General features: G+C 48.0%; 1 protein-coding gene across 2 annotated transcripts in view; it reads right to left on the bottom strand.

The window, feature by feature from the left end:
• The window catches only part of BRWD3 (bromodomain and WD repeat domain containing 3), a 1,632,068-nt gene that overhangs the window by 169,368 nt on the left and 1,446,561 nt on the right, over positions 1-16,139 (bottom strand). For both annotated transcript variants that reach the window (XM_069612911.1, XM_069612910.1), the window contains exon 38: positions 2,136-2,233. In XM_069612911.1, the coding sequence (XP_069469012.1) occupies positions 2,136-2,233 (98 nt within the window). The remainder of the gene's footprint in view (positions 1-2,135; positions 2,234-16,139) is intronic.

The following is a 16,139-nucleotide window of genomic DNA, read 5'->3' on the forward strand; positions in this document are numbered from 1 at the left end:
GCTAAAAATGTCGTTAGCGGCTTGTATTTACACTATGACGTCACGCGCAACGTAACACGTGATGTCATTACATTTTGGGGGCCATTTTGATTTGGCCGCGAAGGACGCCAATACTATTCTAGCTGCAAGATGGGGAGGAACTACTTGCAGGACGGCTGCCTTGCCGTCTTCATGGACACCATCTTTGGGATTTAACCCAATATCAAGGTAACTGTGATTTTGTGCCTTATGCAATTAATCTTATTTATATTTTCTCTTGGGGATACCAGTCCTTCCAGACTTCAGGGGTCCTGACTGACCTAGCACTGTGGAAAGCTAGTCAATATACCCTCATTGTGTCACTAATACACAATTTTTGTAATTTGAATATACTTCAATTTACTTGTCAGAATATATAAATCAAAGATATCTACTAATTGTAATGATTAAGTACAGATGCTTAAGTACCGGACTATTCAATTTAATTCCCTAATTATTCTTTAGGGATATCACCTAAAACCAGAAATGGAGTACATATTTTGATGCCATTTACCTTGAGATCCAATAAGCCAGTCAATTCGGGCACATTATATCAAGGTAAGGACCCCCAATCTTCCTTCTTGATTTTCCATATCACAAGGATTTGCAAATCTAATTATATAATTACGAATAATTTTCCCCACGTACCTATTTACCCAATTCAAACCACATACTATCAGTATCTACAATGGATCTTGAACTATAATCTTAGAGGTCAATCCACACCATTCGACAAACTATTTGGAATTATTCTAGGGTGAGCTGGAATTGATTATTACAATCACTATACTGAACGACGTTAGGTTAATCAAATCACAATTTAACTCAATCTCTGGTATCAATTATTGGTTACTGGTGTGCATGCTCTTTTCATGGTTACATGCAAGATATAGAAAGAACCTTTTCCCTCAAGACCCTTTGAAGGGCTCTCTTGAGCACTTTTGGCACCGGGAGGTTTTGTAGTATTGTAGTATCAGGACTTAGCAGTTAAATTATAAAAAAACGTTTTTTAGTTAAATCTATTAACACTTTTTGAACATTGCAACTATGGGTTTGGACCATTATTTTATTTAAAAAAAAAAAAAATGTTATTCACCTTCTACAACTGATGCCATCTCTCCAACCCTGGTCTGATGTGTGACTCTAACATGGTATGGTCTACGAATGTTTCTTTGCTAAATGCTTTTGTGATGCTTGACCATTTTGACATTTGTTGTGATTTTGTCCTGCCCAATGGGACTGATTATCTTGGAGATCATATACCATATGCTTACTATATAATTTTACAACCTTGACAACTACCGGGGGTCGAAACACATGTCAGCTATTTCTTTTTTCGATCATGGAAGAATAAAATACTACTCAACACACCGTTGAATCTTTGCAACTTTTGGATAGTTCAATGACTAATTGTATAAAAGTTGGTCTTTGAGCGCGAGACACTCTCCCAAACCATTTTATCTAAAGCATTTCTTTATACAGGCTTTGTGGGAAGTTTGAGGGAGAAGGTAGTTTTCTCGCTGCCAAGGAGTTTATATAATTTTTCTGAAATTGTGCAGGCATTTCTAGAGTGGTAATTAGCGCACCTCTAGAGTTCGATCCCACAACTCCAATACATTTTCCAGTATATATAGAGCTGCCACACCCCATGACCTCAGTTCTGTCTTCATTCCTAAGCACTCAGTGGCAAGGGTGTAAAAGCTAAACTACAGAGGGACAGGTTGGGAGGCCAACAAGGAATCTGTGGAAGCAATATTCATCGGAATACAGGTACAGTGTGGAAAAGAAACAAACTGCACAAGATTCATCTGACCCCAAGCATAGACAATGGATAAAATGAAAAAGTGAGGTGGGCATGGATCTGGGGGAGAAAAAAGTCAGATCACAGTTGATACCACAAGACCGAACAAGGCTGTTAACAGTTGAGAAAGGAATAAGGGTTGGATGGTAGGGCTTATTAAGAAGACAATTTAAAGATCCAAATTCTTATTTGCAGCACAACTAGATAGAACAAAATCAAAACCGGAACAATGTTCCTGGAAAGGTGGTGCAACATAGATAATAGATGTTGTGTCGATAGTGGATGCATGCATCACATTTACACATAAACTGCTTACCCTGAGAAGAAACTGAGGAATTGGTTCTTGTTAATGGCAGAGAAGAATCTTCTGTGGGTTTAGGCTGTATCTTTTTTTGTTTCTGTTTCCCTTTCGGGCTGAAGACAGAAAAATACCAAATGTTATATGCACAGTCAAAACAATACCACCAAAGCAAAAATTGGCCAGTAATAAACCTAGTCATCTGGTATGTGATATACTTAAGATAAACACACTATTTTAACCCTTAGATGTTTCCCTTTTGGCATACCAAAGAAAGGAACAAGTTACTTACCTGCAACTGTTGTTCTCCAGCGTGGGTCTGGCATCGATTCACATGCTCATGAATATTGCCTGTCGTCAGGCTGGGAATCCTCGGTAAAAGAAAAAAGTTTCACTTTCGCTTACAAACTGTCTTTCTCCTCTAAAACAATCTCTGAGCTCTGGGTCATACTGCCCCCAGCCAATGAGCTCTGGGTCATACTGCCCCCAGCCAATGACTGCCATCTCCCTAAGCCCTTCCTCTGGCAGCCATCTTCAGATTTGCTAGCATGTAAAGTGGCAGTATAACCAAGAAGAGCCGCAGAGGGGCTGGAGCGAGGGTTTGCATGTGAATCCATGCCAGACCCATGCTGGAGAACAACAGTTACAGGTAAGTAACGTGTTCCTTCTCCAGCATAGGGTCTGGCATCGATTCACATGCTCATGAATAAAGAATACATAGCAGTACATACATACACAACTACGGGAGGTGGCAAGGCTCAACCGAAGCAATTACTCTTACCTCCGGACCAGGCTCACCTTCAATCAAACAGGTTGTGCAGCACTGCTCGGGCAACCCTGGACTCCTCACTGGAATCCCTGTTCACGCAGTAGAATCTTGTGAAGTGTGCGTAGACATCCACGTAGCAGCCCTGCAGATATCCAGCAGGGTCACACCAGACAGGAATGCTGTTGTCGCAGTGATCGCTCTGGTAGAAGGGGCTCTCGGACGGCCAGGCAGCGGTTGGTTTGCCAACCGGTGACAATGAGTGATGGAGCCGGAGAGCCACCTGGAGATGAAAGCCTTGGACAAGACCTTCCCATGGTTCACAGGACCAAAGTTCACAAAAAATTGAGAAGTCTTCCGGAAACTCTTTGTGCGAGCCACACAGAACTTCAGCGCATGAGCCACATCCAGCGAGTGCAAAGTCCTTTCAGCCGGCAACAAAGGCGTCAGAAAAAATACAGGCAACACCAAAGGTTTGTTGAGATGGAATTCCGACGGAACCGTCGGCATGAAAGAGGGGTGTGTCCGCAGCACCACCCAGGAATTGTGGAAAGTCAGATAAGGCACCTTGCAGGAGGACAGGGTCTGGATCTCACCTACTCTCCTGTCAGAGGTGATAGTCATGAGGAAAGACTTCTTCCACGTAAGGTACTTGAGAGGGGCTTGATGCATAGGCTCAAAAGTGGCCCACATGAGCCTAGTCAGAACCACGTTGAGTTCCCATGCCGGGGCGGGCGCCTTCAACAGCAGGAAAGATCCGAACAGTCCTTTAAGGAACTCCTTCACCAGACGGTGTGACCAAAGAGAAGACCGTCCCGGAGACCTGGAAGACAGCCACCAGATGCACCTTGACGGAGGCATGTGCCAGTCCCGCCTTGGCCAAGGACAATAAGTACGTAAGGATCTGCAGGGCTGTGACCCTCAGAGGGTTGATCTTCTGTGTCTGGCACCACGTCGCAAAGCACTTCCACTTGTGCCCGTAGTACTTAAGAGTCGGCGACGATCTGGGCCTGGCAAGGACCTCTCTGCAGTCCGCTGGAAGCTCCTACCCACCAAATTCTAAGGCTGCAGGAACCAGGTTCAGCGATCCTGGGTCGTGATTTAGGATTGCACCGCATTCTCTGGTGAGCAGATCCGTGACCACTGGCAGCTTGACTGGCTGAGAAGACCTGGGTACCAAATCTGCCTCGGCCACGCAGGGGCAACGAGGATCATCTTGCATCAGCACCATTTGAGTCAATTGATGACTCGCAGCAGGAGGGGCAACAGAGGAAACACGTACAGGAACAGGCCTTCCCATGGGAAGGAGAACGCGTCCCCCATGCTCTTTGGCAAGTGGAACCTGCTAGCGAATCTCCCCCTTTTTTGTGTCCCGAGGGGTCGGTCTCTGGATTAGGAACGGCATCCTCTTCTCTGGAGTCTTTTCCATTGGTTTGGCCGAAGCCTCCCGTCTGGGAGGAAGGGCCACTCTGGCCGCAGTCGGGACACCCTGGACTGGGTCTGCCCCTTTCACCTTCGAAAGAGTGGCTGCCACCAACTCGATAGTCGAGGACGATTTAGCCTGGATCACCCGGGTCTTCACGGGCAGGTTGGAGACTTACCCTGTGGCTTGGCCGTCTCCAGTTTCTCCCGCAGCTTCTCAGAGGTAGCTTCCTCTTCGACGAAGAGCTGGAGTGATGGCTGGAGATGGAGGCCGATGGAGAAGATGATCGCACCCTGCTCATCGCGGGACCCGCTTACACAGCGACCCTGGCGGAAACGGACTTGCAGTAATTGGCATTGTCTTGGGCCCCCACGGATGTAGCACCCTCAAAGTACTTAGAAGCCCGCTCTGACAGGCTGGATAAGGGGGAGGCATGCCCCTGTTAACCACATGGGGTAGAGGCCTTGCCGTTGAGCCACACCGCTCATCAGCTGTGCCGATCCTTGATTGTGCGCTTGGTAAAGCCACGACAGATCTCGCAATCTTCCTCCTTGTGCGCCGGGTGGAGACAACAGAGGCACTGGTAATGCTTGTGCTCCATGAACACATTCTGAAGAGGGACCCCCGTCCTTCTTCTCCTCTGACATGGTCCAGCGTGCGATGTAGGCCTGATGGCCTTCTGGAATCTTCGAGGAAAAAACACTTGACGATTCTGACCTTGAGGGGCATTGAAAAACGCTGACAAACGGATCCGTTTGCCAGATGAAGAGACAAACAAAAATAGGAATTTCCTACCAAAAAGCGCTAAAAAGCAGAAAAATCATGAGGACTCCCAATACTTGAACGTGCGGTAAAAATCTGAAGATGGTTGCCAGAAGAGGGGCTTAGGGAGAGGGCAGTTATTGGCTGGCAGTATGTGAGAAAGACAGTTTGTAAGTGAAAGTGAAACTGTTTTTCCTTTTACCGAGGATTCCCGGCCTGACGAGGGGGAATATTCATGAGCATGTGAATCCATGCCAGACCCCATGATGGAGAATAATTACTTACCTTTGGTGATGTTCTTTCTGATCAATGAGTCTTTCCGCCCACAGATACCTCATTTTAGCAATATCCTCCAGGCACAGACTGGAATTGGAAATATTTCAGCTACAAAGGGGTGGTAAACTGAGCACTGCTCAGTGTCGATGAGGCCCATACATGACCCCAGATGCATTGTCATAGTTTGTATACATGTAGCCACCACGCCAGATTTTCCAGCACCCACAGGCTGCTGAGGAACTGCAGGAGGAGATATTACTTACTGTTAATGTTCTTTGTACGGATTCTCCTCTGGCAGATTCCTATTTTCCCCTTGAGCACGGGGGGGAAAGGTGCGACGGTGTATTGATGTGAAATACATACAATCAAAGTCACATACGAAGTCGAGGAGTGGGGCCGTCGAGGCACCATGGAGTCGAGGGACAATGCCGAGCCGTGCGACACCCGTTGTCGAAAAGTGTTCCAAGCAGCTAGTGCTGGATGGGCTATCGATCCGATGAGGAATCTGCAGGAGAATTCAATCCATTATAGTGTCACAGAGGTTGAGGGCATTCATTTTGAGGGGTAGTTTAGAGGATCATTAGGGGGAATGATGTATCCATCAAAAAAGAAATTAGGTAAGGTCTCGGGAGGATAGCTCAGTAGGCAACGTGCTCGCCTTGGAAGCAAGACGATACGGAGCACCACAGGTTCGATCCCTGGGTCCGCGCTTAGAAACCTCTGGGTATTAAGCGCGTTATAAATAACCTATTATATCATATCATATCATAAGGTGAGTACTTTATTTTTCTAATGGATTCCTTCCTTCCAAAGATTCCTGATGTTTGAAAGACTCTCAAAGTAGTACAGAAATGGAGGAGGGGTGAGAGTGAGGAACCAGAACCAACAGCAGAAAGATCTGGGGGACTGAATGCCATGAAAGCGTCTCCCCTAGCCTAGCAATCCAGGGATTCATGTTTTGCAAATGTGTGCAAGGTTGCCCAAGTAGCAGCCTGACAGATGTCACAACAGAGGTCACCCCCAGACCTTTTACAGAATGTCCCTGAAGGTAGTTAGGCACTTCTTTTTCATCAGTGTATAGCATTGCCAAATGCAGAGGACTATCCACTTGAGGAGAGTCTATTTGGTCACTACCCAGCCTGCATTGACACCAACAAAGCTGAAGTACACCAGGTCATCTTTCCAGAATGTTCTCATCTGAGAGACAGAAAAGACCAAAGTCTGTCTGGAACCAAAGCGGCGAAACTGCTCCCTCATTCTGGAGGGATGAGGAAGAGGAAACAAGACAGGGAGAGGGATGTTCTCTTTAAGGGTAATCATTTCACCACATTGAGCAAGAAGGACGGTCGGACTGTTAGAAGAGTTTCTCTCTTGAAAATGAGATAGTGAGGAGGTTCCATTGAGAGAGCTAAAGGTTGCTCACTTGCCCAACTACGGTGATGGCTATCAGGAAGCAAACGTTTAGGGTGAGTAAATGCTGAGAAAGTTTAGGGCTCAAAAGAAGCCAGCATAGTCAAAGAAGGAACAAAATTCAGTTAATATGCAGGAACAAACAGGCGTGGTTGACTGAGGAGTCGGCAATGAGAGTCGAAAACAAGGTTGTAATTTTGTAGCTAAAGATTTTTATTAAATATAAAATGGGTTGAAAAATACCTCTCTGACCCTATTCTAAAGAAGAGTTTCCCTACCTAAAAACCAAAAACTAAGGATTTGTCTGTGTCAGGATGTCAATAACTGGGAAACTGTCCTTGTGTCCAAAACGTCCTCTCCTGACCCTCACACTATAAACTAAAAAATAAAGGCTGCAAGGAAATGTCTTCAAACTGATATTGGCAAAAGGAAATGTTGACAACTGAAAACAAGAAAAGCTCCAACAGAAATGTTCCCCAAGGTGAAAGACCTTGGATACAGAAGGTGTTCCCCCCACTCCTTTCCCCTGGATTGAGAAGTAGGAAGAAAATTGTCTCTTTTACTAACAGTTCCTTTGTGTCTCTCCTTGATTCACAAGGTTCCTGCTTAGGCAACACATTCTGAAACAGTTTTTCTTCAACACAGGTTTCTCCTCTGTTTAGAAAAATACTGTCCTTCTTTATTATTTCTGGCAGCTTTGCAGGACTCTTTATGCAATTCCAACTTCCTGGTGTGCTCTCCTGTCAGGATTCCTCATTCAATTCCAACTGCCTGGTGTACTCTCCAGCCAGGACCTCTTATGTGTCTCAATTGCCTGGTATCTTTCCCCCTGCCAGGACTTCTTATGTGTTTGAATGGCCTGGTATTCTTCCTTTGCTAAGACGACTTATGTGCTTTAATTGCCTGACCGTCTTCCTTTACTAGGACTTCTTATATGTTTCACAGCTGTATCTGTATCACCAAAAGTGTATGTTTTTTTTCTTGGTTTGGTATGTATGTCAGTGGTAATACTTGCTCAAACTTTGCACCACACTTGCATTTCATGCATCTGTAGCTCACAGGGGTCTAAATCTGTACTTTGCCTTTTTTGCATTCAAACAAACTTCTTGTATTCTGAGCAATGGCATCACATTCAAATTGTCATTGCCCTGGTCACCTGAACACCCCCGGGTCTCCAATTGCTGCGAGTACAGTTGGTGGTTCTCTCCAGCATCTCCAGTTCCGGTTTGCGCTTATGCAGTGAAGCTCTTACACTCGCTTCCGATTCTGGAATGCGCTGATGATCTTCCATGTTCCTTCTCAGCTCTGCGGTCACACGCCTGCTTCCCTTCAAGTCCCGGTCTGAAGAACGCTGCTAGGCACCCTTGGAACTATCTTGCGGTTCCCAGCATCTCCACAGCACTTCCTGCTTGTGCACTGCGTTTCCCTGATGATCTTGGCGGTCTTCTACGCTCTGCCACACCGGTACGTGTTTCTCGCTCTGACAAGCCTCTGCATACGAGCCAACATCTTCTCCTGCACTGCCCTGTCCAGTAGTGAGGTTGCCATCTTTAAAAGAAATTTGGAAAAAACTAGACTGCATATTGTGCTTGAAGGTATCTTGATACCTTGTGTAAACTCCTTCATCCTCCTCGTCACAGTACTTGGGTGATTCTGGGAGTTGGAGTCCACGGGTGTCATTGGACACAATGGGCCTCATTACGAGTCCGGCGGTAACCGCGGCGGTAAAACCGCCTGGTTACCGCCAGACTCGTATTACCATTCCGCCCCCGTGATTCCCGGAATTACCGGGGCATTACAACCCCAGTTTTCCGGGAATCACGGAGGCGGAATGGTGTTAATCCCCATTCCCACTGAGTCCTATGGGACTCGATGGGAATGGGGATCATGGAAACACCGGCAGCATCTCGTAATGCTGCCGGTGTTTCCTCGTCCGCCTGCAGGCGGGCGGTGTTAAACCCGCCAGGTCAGACCTGGCGGGAACATCACCTCCCGCCTGCAGGGGTCGGACTCAGGCGGTCCGGAAACAACGGTGGCGGCGGGTTTACCGCCACCGTTATTTCCGGACCGCCTGGGTCGTAATGAGGCCCAATGTGTTTAAACAGTTCTTCTAAGTGATTTTACATGAAGCTACTTCAGAAGCAAAACGTGTTGTGTTGGAGCTTTGTGTGTTTAGGTCATAGGTGGTGGTTTGACCAAGGGATATTGAGAATAGGTTTATATACTCCCTCTACAAGGGTGATCCAATTCCCAACAATATGACTTTAAGGTTTTGGGCCCTAGAGGGTCTCCCTCATGGAAAAAGTCTTTGGGTATTAGAGGGCCTTCCTCAGAGAAGGGAATAGTTTCTTACCTGTAACTCCATTTCTCCAGCATTGGTATCTTTCATGGATTCACATGCTTAGAATATTCCCCGTCAGACTGGGACCCCTCGGTACACATATATAGCCTTTTCCTGTAGGAAAACTTCAGACACTTTTGTGTCCTATCTACGTCCTTTTGGGGCCCGCATACGCATGCCCCGTAGGACGTTGCGGTATAAAAGTCCCGCCCCCGCGGCTCCCTTCAGATTTCGGCCCCTCCAAAGTAGGAAGGGTTAAACGTATCAAGCATATACATTGCATCGTGGGGAGGCTGGCGGGCGCATGTGAATCCATGAAAGATACCAATGCTGGAGAAATGGAGTTACAGGTAAGAAACTATTCCCTTCTCCAGCATTGGATCTTTCATGGATTCACATGCTTAGAATAGATTGTATAGCAGTAAACTGGAAGACAATGGTGAGAATGCAAGGCAACATACATCCACAAAAAATACATAATGCATAGGTACACAAGAAATAAGTTTACCCATATACCTGTATCTCCATAAAGCATACGGTTACCAACAGGTAGAAAAAACTCTCCACAATGCAGAGCTTACCTTATTGAAACAGATGGCGCAGGACTGCTCTTCCCATCTGCACCTCGTCCGCATGCTGCCTCGCAAGGCAGTAATAGCGGGTAAACGTGTGGGGCACCGACCATGCCGCAGCCTGGCATATGTCCGTTAGCGGAATTCCTGCCCATAATGCTGCTGAAGAGGACGTTGATCTTGTAGAATGGGCTCTAGGGTGCCCTTGCAGCGGCCTTCCGGCCTTGGAGTGACAAAACGCAATCGTCGACGAGACCCACCGAGCCAGTCCTTGCTTAGAAATTTCATTTCCTCTCGTCGACGGACCATACGCGATGAACAGTTGTCGAGTAGACCTGAGTTCTCATGTACGATGTAGGTAAAATTTTAGGGCCCTCTTAACGTCCAAGGTATGAAGAGCTTTTTCCGCTGCCGATGATGGGGTCGTGAAAAAAGTAGGGAGGACAATGGACAAGTGTTTGTGATACACTGTAGGAACTTTCGGAACGAAAGTAGGATTAGTTGGCAGAACCACCTTGTCTTTAAAGAATCTTAGGTATGGAGGGTCTATGACCAACGCTTGCAGTTCCGAGATTCTCCTAGCTGACGTGATAGCTATTAAGAACGCCAACTTCCACGATACGAATTTCAGGGCCGAGGTGGCCATAGGCTCGAAGGGTGGTTTCATTAAGCCTGCCAGCACTATGTTGCGACTCCATGTTGGTGGAAAACGTTTTATTGGGGGAAAAGTTCGAAATAAACCCCTCATGAAGTGTTTCACTAACCTGTCGCTGAATAAAGGAGACGACAGTCTCTTCCTCGTGAACCTAGAGATGGCCGCCAGGTGCACCTTTATCATGTGAAAGATAAACCCCCCTCTGCCACGTGAAGCAGATAAGGCAGAACTTGCTCCGGAGTCACCCTTAACGGGTGTAGTCCTTGTTGTCCTCGACACCACTCACAGAACCTTTGCCACTTATAGGTGTAAGTTTTGTTGGTAGAAGGGGCCCGAGCCGCTTGCAGAATTTTTTGGCAATCCTCCGAAACGTCTAAGGTACCAAATTCCGAAAAGTCAGGAGCCAGGCTGTGAGGTTGAGACTGTTCAGGTCGTGATGCCACACCATACCTTTGTCCCGGTACAGCAGGTTCGGGACCCTCGGAAACGCTATTGGTTGTTCCAGCGACAAGTGAAGCAGGTCTGAAAACCACGGTTGCCTCGGCCAGTATGGTGCCACTAGAAGTACCCGGCAACTGTACCTGCGTATCCACTGCACCATCCTCCGTATGAGGGGGAACAGAGGAAAAGCGTAAAGGAACTTGTCCGTCCGTGGGAAGGAGAACGCCTCCCCCATGGAACCCTCCTGAGGCCATCTGCTTGCATTTCTTGTTTTCCTTCGTTGCAAAGACATCCAGAGGGGGGTGACCCCATTTCTCGAAAACTTTTGTCAGCTGAACTGTGTCCATTTCCCATTTGTGTATCTGGGCCATCCTTCTGCTAAGGGAATCCGCCTCGAGTTCCTCAGTCCCAGGAGATGGTGAGCCACGATGGATATCTCGTGCTTTAGTGCCCAATGCCACACTTTCTGGGCCTCTATGGAAAGGGTCCTGGATCGAGTCCCCCCTTGTTTTCTCACATAAAACATGGCCGTCATATTGTCCGTCAGCACTCGTACTCTTGATCCCTCGATGTGTGGTAGGAACGCCTTCAAGGCCCATCGCACTGCTCTGAGCTCTAACACGTTGATGTGTAGGAGTGACTCCGTTTGAGACCAACGACCCTGCGTTTGAAGAGTGCCCATGTGAGCTCCCCAGCCGGTTAGAGACGCATCCGTGACTATGGTTAGTTGGAACTCCGGCTCCTGTAGGGGTACACCACTGTTCAGGTTGTGGAAACTCTGCCACCACTGAAGAGTCCGAAGCAGTTTGTCGTCGTCGATGATTATCTTGTCTGACCACAATCTTTGGGCCTGTGTGCACCGGTCCCGCCAGGAACTCCTGAACTGGCCTCACTGATAGGCGACAGTTGGCCACCAGATGGATGCAGGATGCCATGGCCCCTAGGACTGAAACGTATTTTCTCACTGAAAGCTTGGTGTTTCGCCCGTAGTCAACCCGTCAGTTGATTGAGTTTTGAGATTCTGTCGAGGGAAGGCTTCACTAGCCCCGACTGGGTTTCGAACTGTGCCCCCACGAACACCAACGTTCTTGATGGCATCAACAAGGATTTTTCGAAGTTTATGGCGAATCCGAGCTGTTGTAGAAGCTGCATGGTGCCTTGCAAACTTGTGTTGGTCGACGCTGGGGAGGATCCCCTTACCAGCCAGTCGTCGAGATATGGGTATACATGGTGGCCCTGCCTTCTTAGCCAGGCCGCTACTGGGGCCAGGCATTTCGTGAACGTTCTGGGGGAGGTTTTGAGCCCAAAGGGAAGAACCGTGAGCTGGTAGTGAGTCCGCCCTATCACAAACCTCAGGAACTTCCTGTGCTTCCGACATATTGGAATATGGAAGTACGTGTCCTGCAAATCCAGGGACACCAGAAAATCCCCTTCTTGAACGGCTCGGATCACTTCCTGGAGCGTGGGCATTTTGAATTTTAGGCTCTTTAAGGACTTGTTGAGATTGCGTAAGTCTAGAATGGGACGCCATTTTCCGTTTGGCTTTTTCACGAAGTATCTTGAGTAAACCCCTTGACCTTTCTGTGATGCTGGAACTAATTCTATCGCACCTTTTGCTAACATGAGTGTTACCTCCTGTTGCAGTACCCTCAGATGGGATTGAGCGATGAACACAGGTGGAATGTGCGGAGGGTTGCGCTTGAATTGTAGAGAATGTCCGTTCCTTATTGTGTCCAGCACCCATTGATCTGTCGTTATTCGTTCCCATTCGTCGACATAGGCTGATACTCTTCCTCCCAGAACGGTGTGTTGCTCGTCATTGCTGATCTTTGTTTTGCTTCTCTCTCGACGACGACGGATAAGATGGTCTCTTCGTGGAGGTCTGGAAGTTCAGGCGTCGGATTGCTGCTTGAGAAGCACGCCTGTATCCCTGGGAGGGGTACGCCGACCTACTGAAGGATCTGTCTCCTGACGCAGAGAATCTGGAATTACCTGAAGCCCCTCTAAAGGGACGAAAAGACTTGTAGCTTCGGCCACTCTGGAGGGCACCCAATGAACGTGCCATGTCAGAGTCCTCTTTCATTCCCTTCAGGGCCTCATCTACTTTCTCTCCGAATAGAAGGTCTCCCTCAAAGGGCATATCTAATACTTTGTATTGTACCTCCGGTCTGAAGAAGGTACACTTAAGCCATGACCGTCGTAACACGACCCCATTATTGACTTGTTTGAAGCCCGATTCAGCGAGGATACTGCGATGTTTATTGCGTGATTGGAGGCTTCCTCACCCTCTCGGACGAGTAACATCGCCGCCTTCCTATGCTCTTCCGGGAGATGATCCAGCAACGGAGCCAGCCTGTGCCACATTTCTCTGTCGTATCTGGCTACAATAGCCAGAGAGTTTGCAGCCTTTACTGTAGTTGCTTCCACAGATAGCACTTTTTTGCCGAAGGCATCCTGACGTCTTGCCTCGTTATCAGGCGTAGTCGTGCACTTGTGCTAGGCCTTAGCTTTCCTCGCCGCCGCCGCCGACACCACCGATTCAGGCATTGGTTGGGAGGATAAGCACTTGGGGGTAGACTCTGGAGCCTTACATTTTTTCTCAAGGGGACCTTTTACCGCCAGTTCCGAAAAGGGGTGACGCATTGTCTGCAAACCCTCCTTCCACACATGATCTAGGATGGGTATTGAAAAAACTGACCTCCTTCTCTTACCCATGTGGTCGAAAAGAAAACAGTCCTTTTTATGTTCCTCCTGGGACAAACCGAATTCCTTACACACCTTATCCATCATAGAATGGAATGATGCAATATCATCCAGGGGGGACGGCTGAGCCGGGCTCCTTGGGGTTTCTAATTCCACCTCTGACTCCCAGGCTGGATCCCTGGAGGGGGATGAGGAGATATCCGACATGGCTCCTCTGTCAGACTCTGAATCTGGCAGCTCACTTTCCTCTTGGGGTGCCGGTGGTGCTGAGACTGGCGTGCGTAAGTGAGTCGGTGGACGGGACGGGCCCGGCTCGTCGACGGGTGACTGTGGCAGTTTTACCTGAGGTAGCCTCTGGTCCAACGACTTTAATAAAGACTGAAGCGTGGACAGAACCTCCAGCGGTAAAACAGATTGAGGATTGAGAAGAGGGGCAGACATCGGAACTCCGGATCCCCTCGTCAACGACTTGTCAACCACTCGTAGCCCATGGTCTGCCGGGCCAGCTATTCCCCCACTCTCGTCCTCTCCCGAGGACAGCAACACTGCCTGTTCCTGCAGTAAAGTATCCAGAGGGATCGGATCGAAAACTTCAGGCCTCCAGGCTTCCTGTAGAACCTCCGTCGACGAGGCCACCGTCGCTGTCGTTGTCGGCGGGATGGTAGATACCACGTGCGTCAGTGGTAGGGAGGAGGCCGATGACTGGACCGCCGTCGACGACGACAGTGGCTTAGCAGGTGGTTTAGGCGGTCCCGCCTTTTCTGCACTTGGCCTGCTTTTACCTGACTCTCGACTCGTGGTCGATCTATGGTGATCGCCCGAGGAGGATTTCGGCCTTTCCTTGTCATGCTTTTTTGACGAAGATGACAATTTTCTCGTCAAACATTCTTTAGCTGAATGACTCCGAGATGACTCTTTCTCCGCCGGTCGAGATTTCTTCGCCGGTGGTTCTGTCGATACAGCGCGGTGTGATGTTTTTGCCGATTGTGTGGAGCCTACTTCCGAAGGGGGGTATGCCCCCGCTCCATCATTCAACCATGCTACCTGCCGCCGACTTCGGTCTTTGCGAGTCTTTTGAGAAAACCCTTTGCATATGTCACAGTTATCAGCCGAATGATGAGGGTGGAGACGGTATATACAATCCATATGTCCATCCCCCTCGTAAACTTTTTTCAGGCCACACGTCGCGCACGAACGGAACAGCGCCTTTCCCGACATGAAGGAAAAATTCACCTAACTCCAACTTCAAGTACACAACCTTGTACAAAATAGTAAGACGACGCGAGGAGATCCCACTACTTTGGAGACGGTTGAAATCTGAAGGGAGCCGCGGATGCAGGGCTTTTATACCGCGACGTCCTACGGGGCATGCGTATGCGGGCCCCAAAAGGACGTAGTAGGACACAAAAGTGTCTGAAGTTTTCCTATAGGAAAAGGCTATATATGTGTACCGAGGGGTCCCAGTCTGACGACGGGGAATATTCTAAGCATGTGAATCCATGAAAGATCCAATGCTGGAGAAAAGGGGGGATACTGTGTCTCGTCCAATTAAGCCATGACGTCCCTCTGGTAGTTGCCTGCTCCTATGTGATCCTCCCTCATATAGCTGCCCCAGGGTCAGGATCTGGTAGCGGGTGCCATTCCCTATCCACATGGGAGAAGGTCACCGGCCGGGAACCCGCAATGACTCCACTGGATTCATCACATGACACCAGGACACATACTAGATAAACTTGAGAAAAACAGCATAATTGCAGGTAGGGAAAACGTAGAAACCAAGTACCCTTTTTGTATGCCAATTTGAAAACCTCACCAGGGAAATACAGGACTGAGCCTGTGGAGCAAGACAACTCCCCCCCCTCTGCAGATATGGATGGATTTGGTCACCTGTGTTGTAAATGACAGGAAAACATCTAGCAGCTCATTAGACAGGTACCACTCCTTTCATCTAATCCTCTCAGCAGCCAAGCATGGAGGCTGAGAGTGCTTGCGTGAAGGGCACTGCCTTATACCTAGGGCAGCAAGTCCACTGTTGTCGAGAGATACTAGGCTTGACAAAAGGATACCATGCCCTTCTGGCACAATACATGGAAATCAAGACTGTTGAGAAAGATTTGTATTTTTGCAACTTCCATTTCATAGGCATCAATGGAACACCAAGCTGGAGAAATGAATTGCCAGTAATGTTCTTTCTATGGATCTTCTCCCACATATTTCTCATCTTGACAGATATTCATCCAGCGTCAGCTGCTCAGAAAATTCTTTGATAGGGGGTGTACGTGCCGCTCGATGCAGTCTCTCGCCGCCCTTGTATTCGGCTGCGCCACTAGCTGACAATGGACATGACTTCCATTGCCATACTAAATGGGTGCACTACTCCCCCTTACCTCAGTTCCCCACTTTATTCCCCCAGGCTCAGCCTGCGAGAGGGAACATGTATCAATGGAGAAGGGCAACTTAATTAAAACCAAACAATAGCAAGCAACCTGTCACTTGTTTTCTTTTTTTTTTTTAAAAGTCACCAGAAATCGGTTCACTTGGGTAACCAATTGATGTTGGATCATTAAATTAAACTCTTCCTCATGTCATCTACTAACAGAAGTGTGACATCAGCATTCCTCATCTTGATTTCCTAAAGCAGTGTACAAGCAGGCGGAGAGTTGGAAGTCACAC

The sequence above is a fragment of the Ambystoma mexicanum genome, chromosome 5p (genome assembly GCF_040938575.1).
Source record: "Ambystoma mexicanum isolate Mex_15411 chromosome 5p, UKY_AmexF1_1, whole genome shotgun sequence".
In the NCBI taxonomy this organism is placed as follows: Eukaryota; Metazoa; Chordata; class Amphibia; order Caudata; family Ambystomatidae; genus Ambystoma; species Ambystoma mexicanum.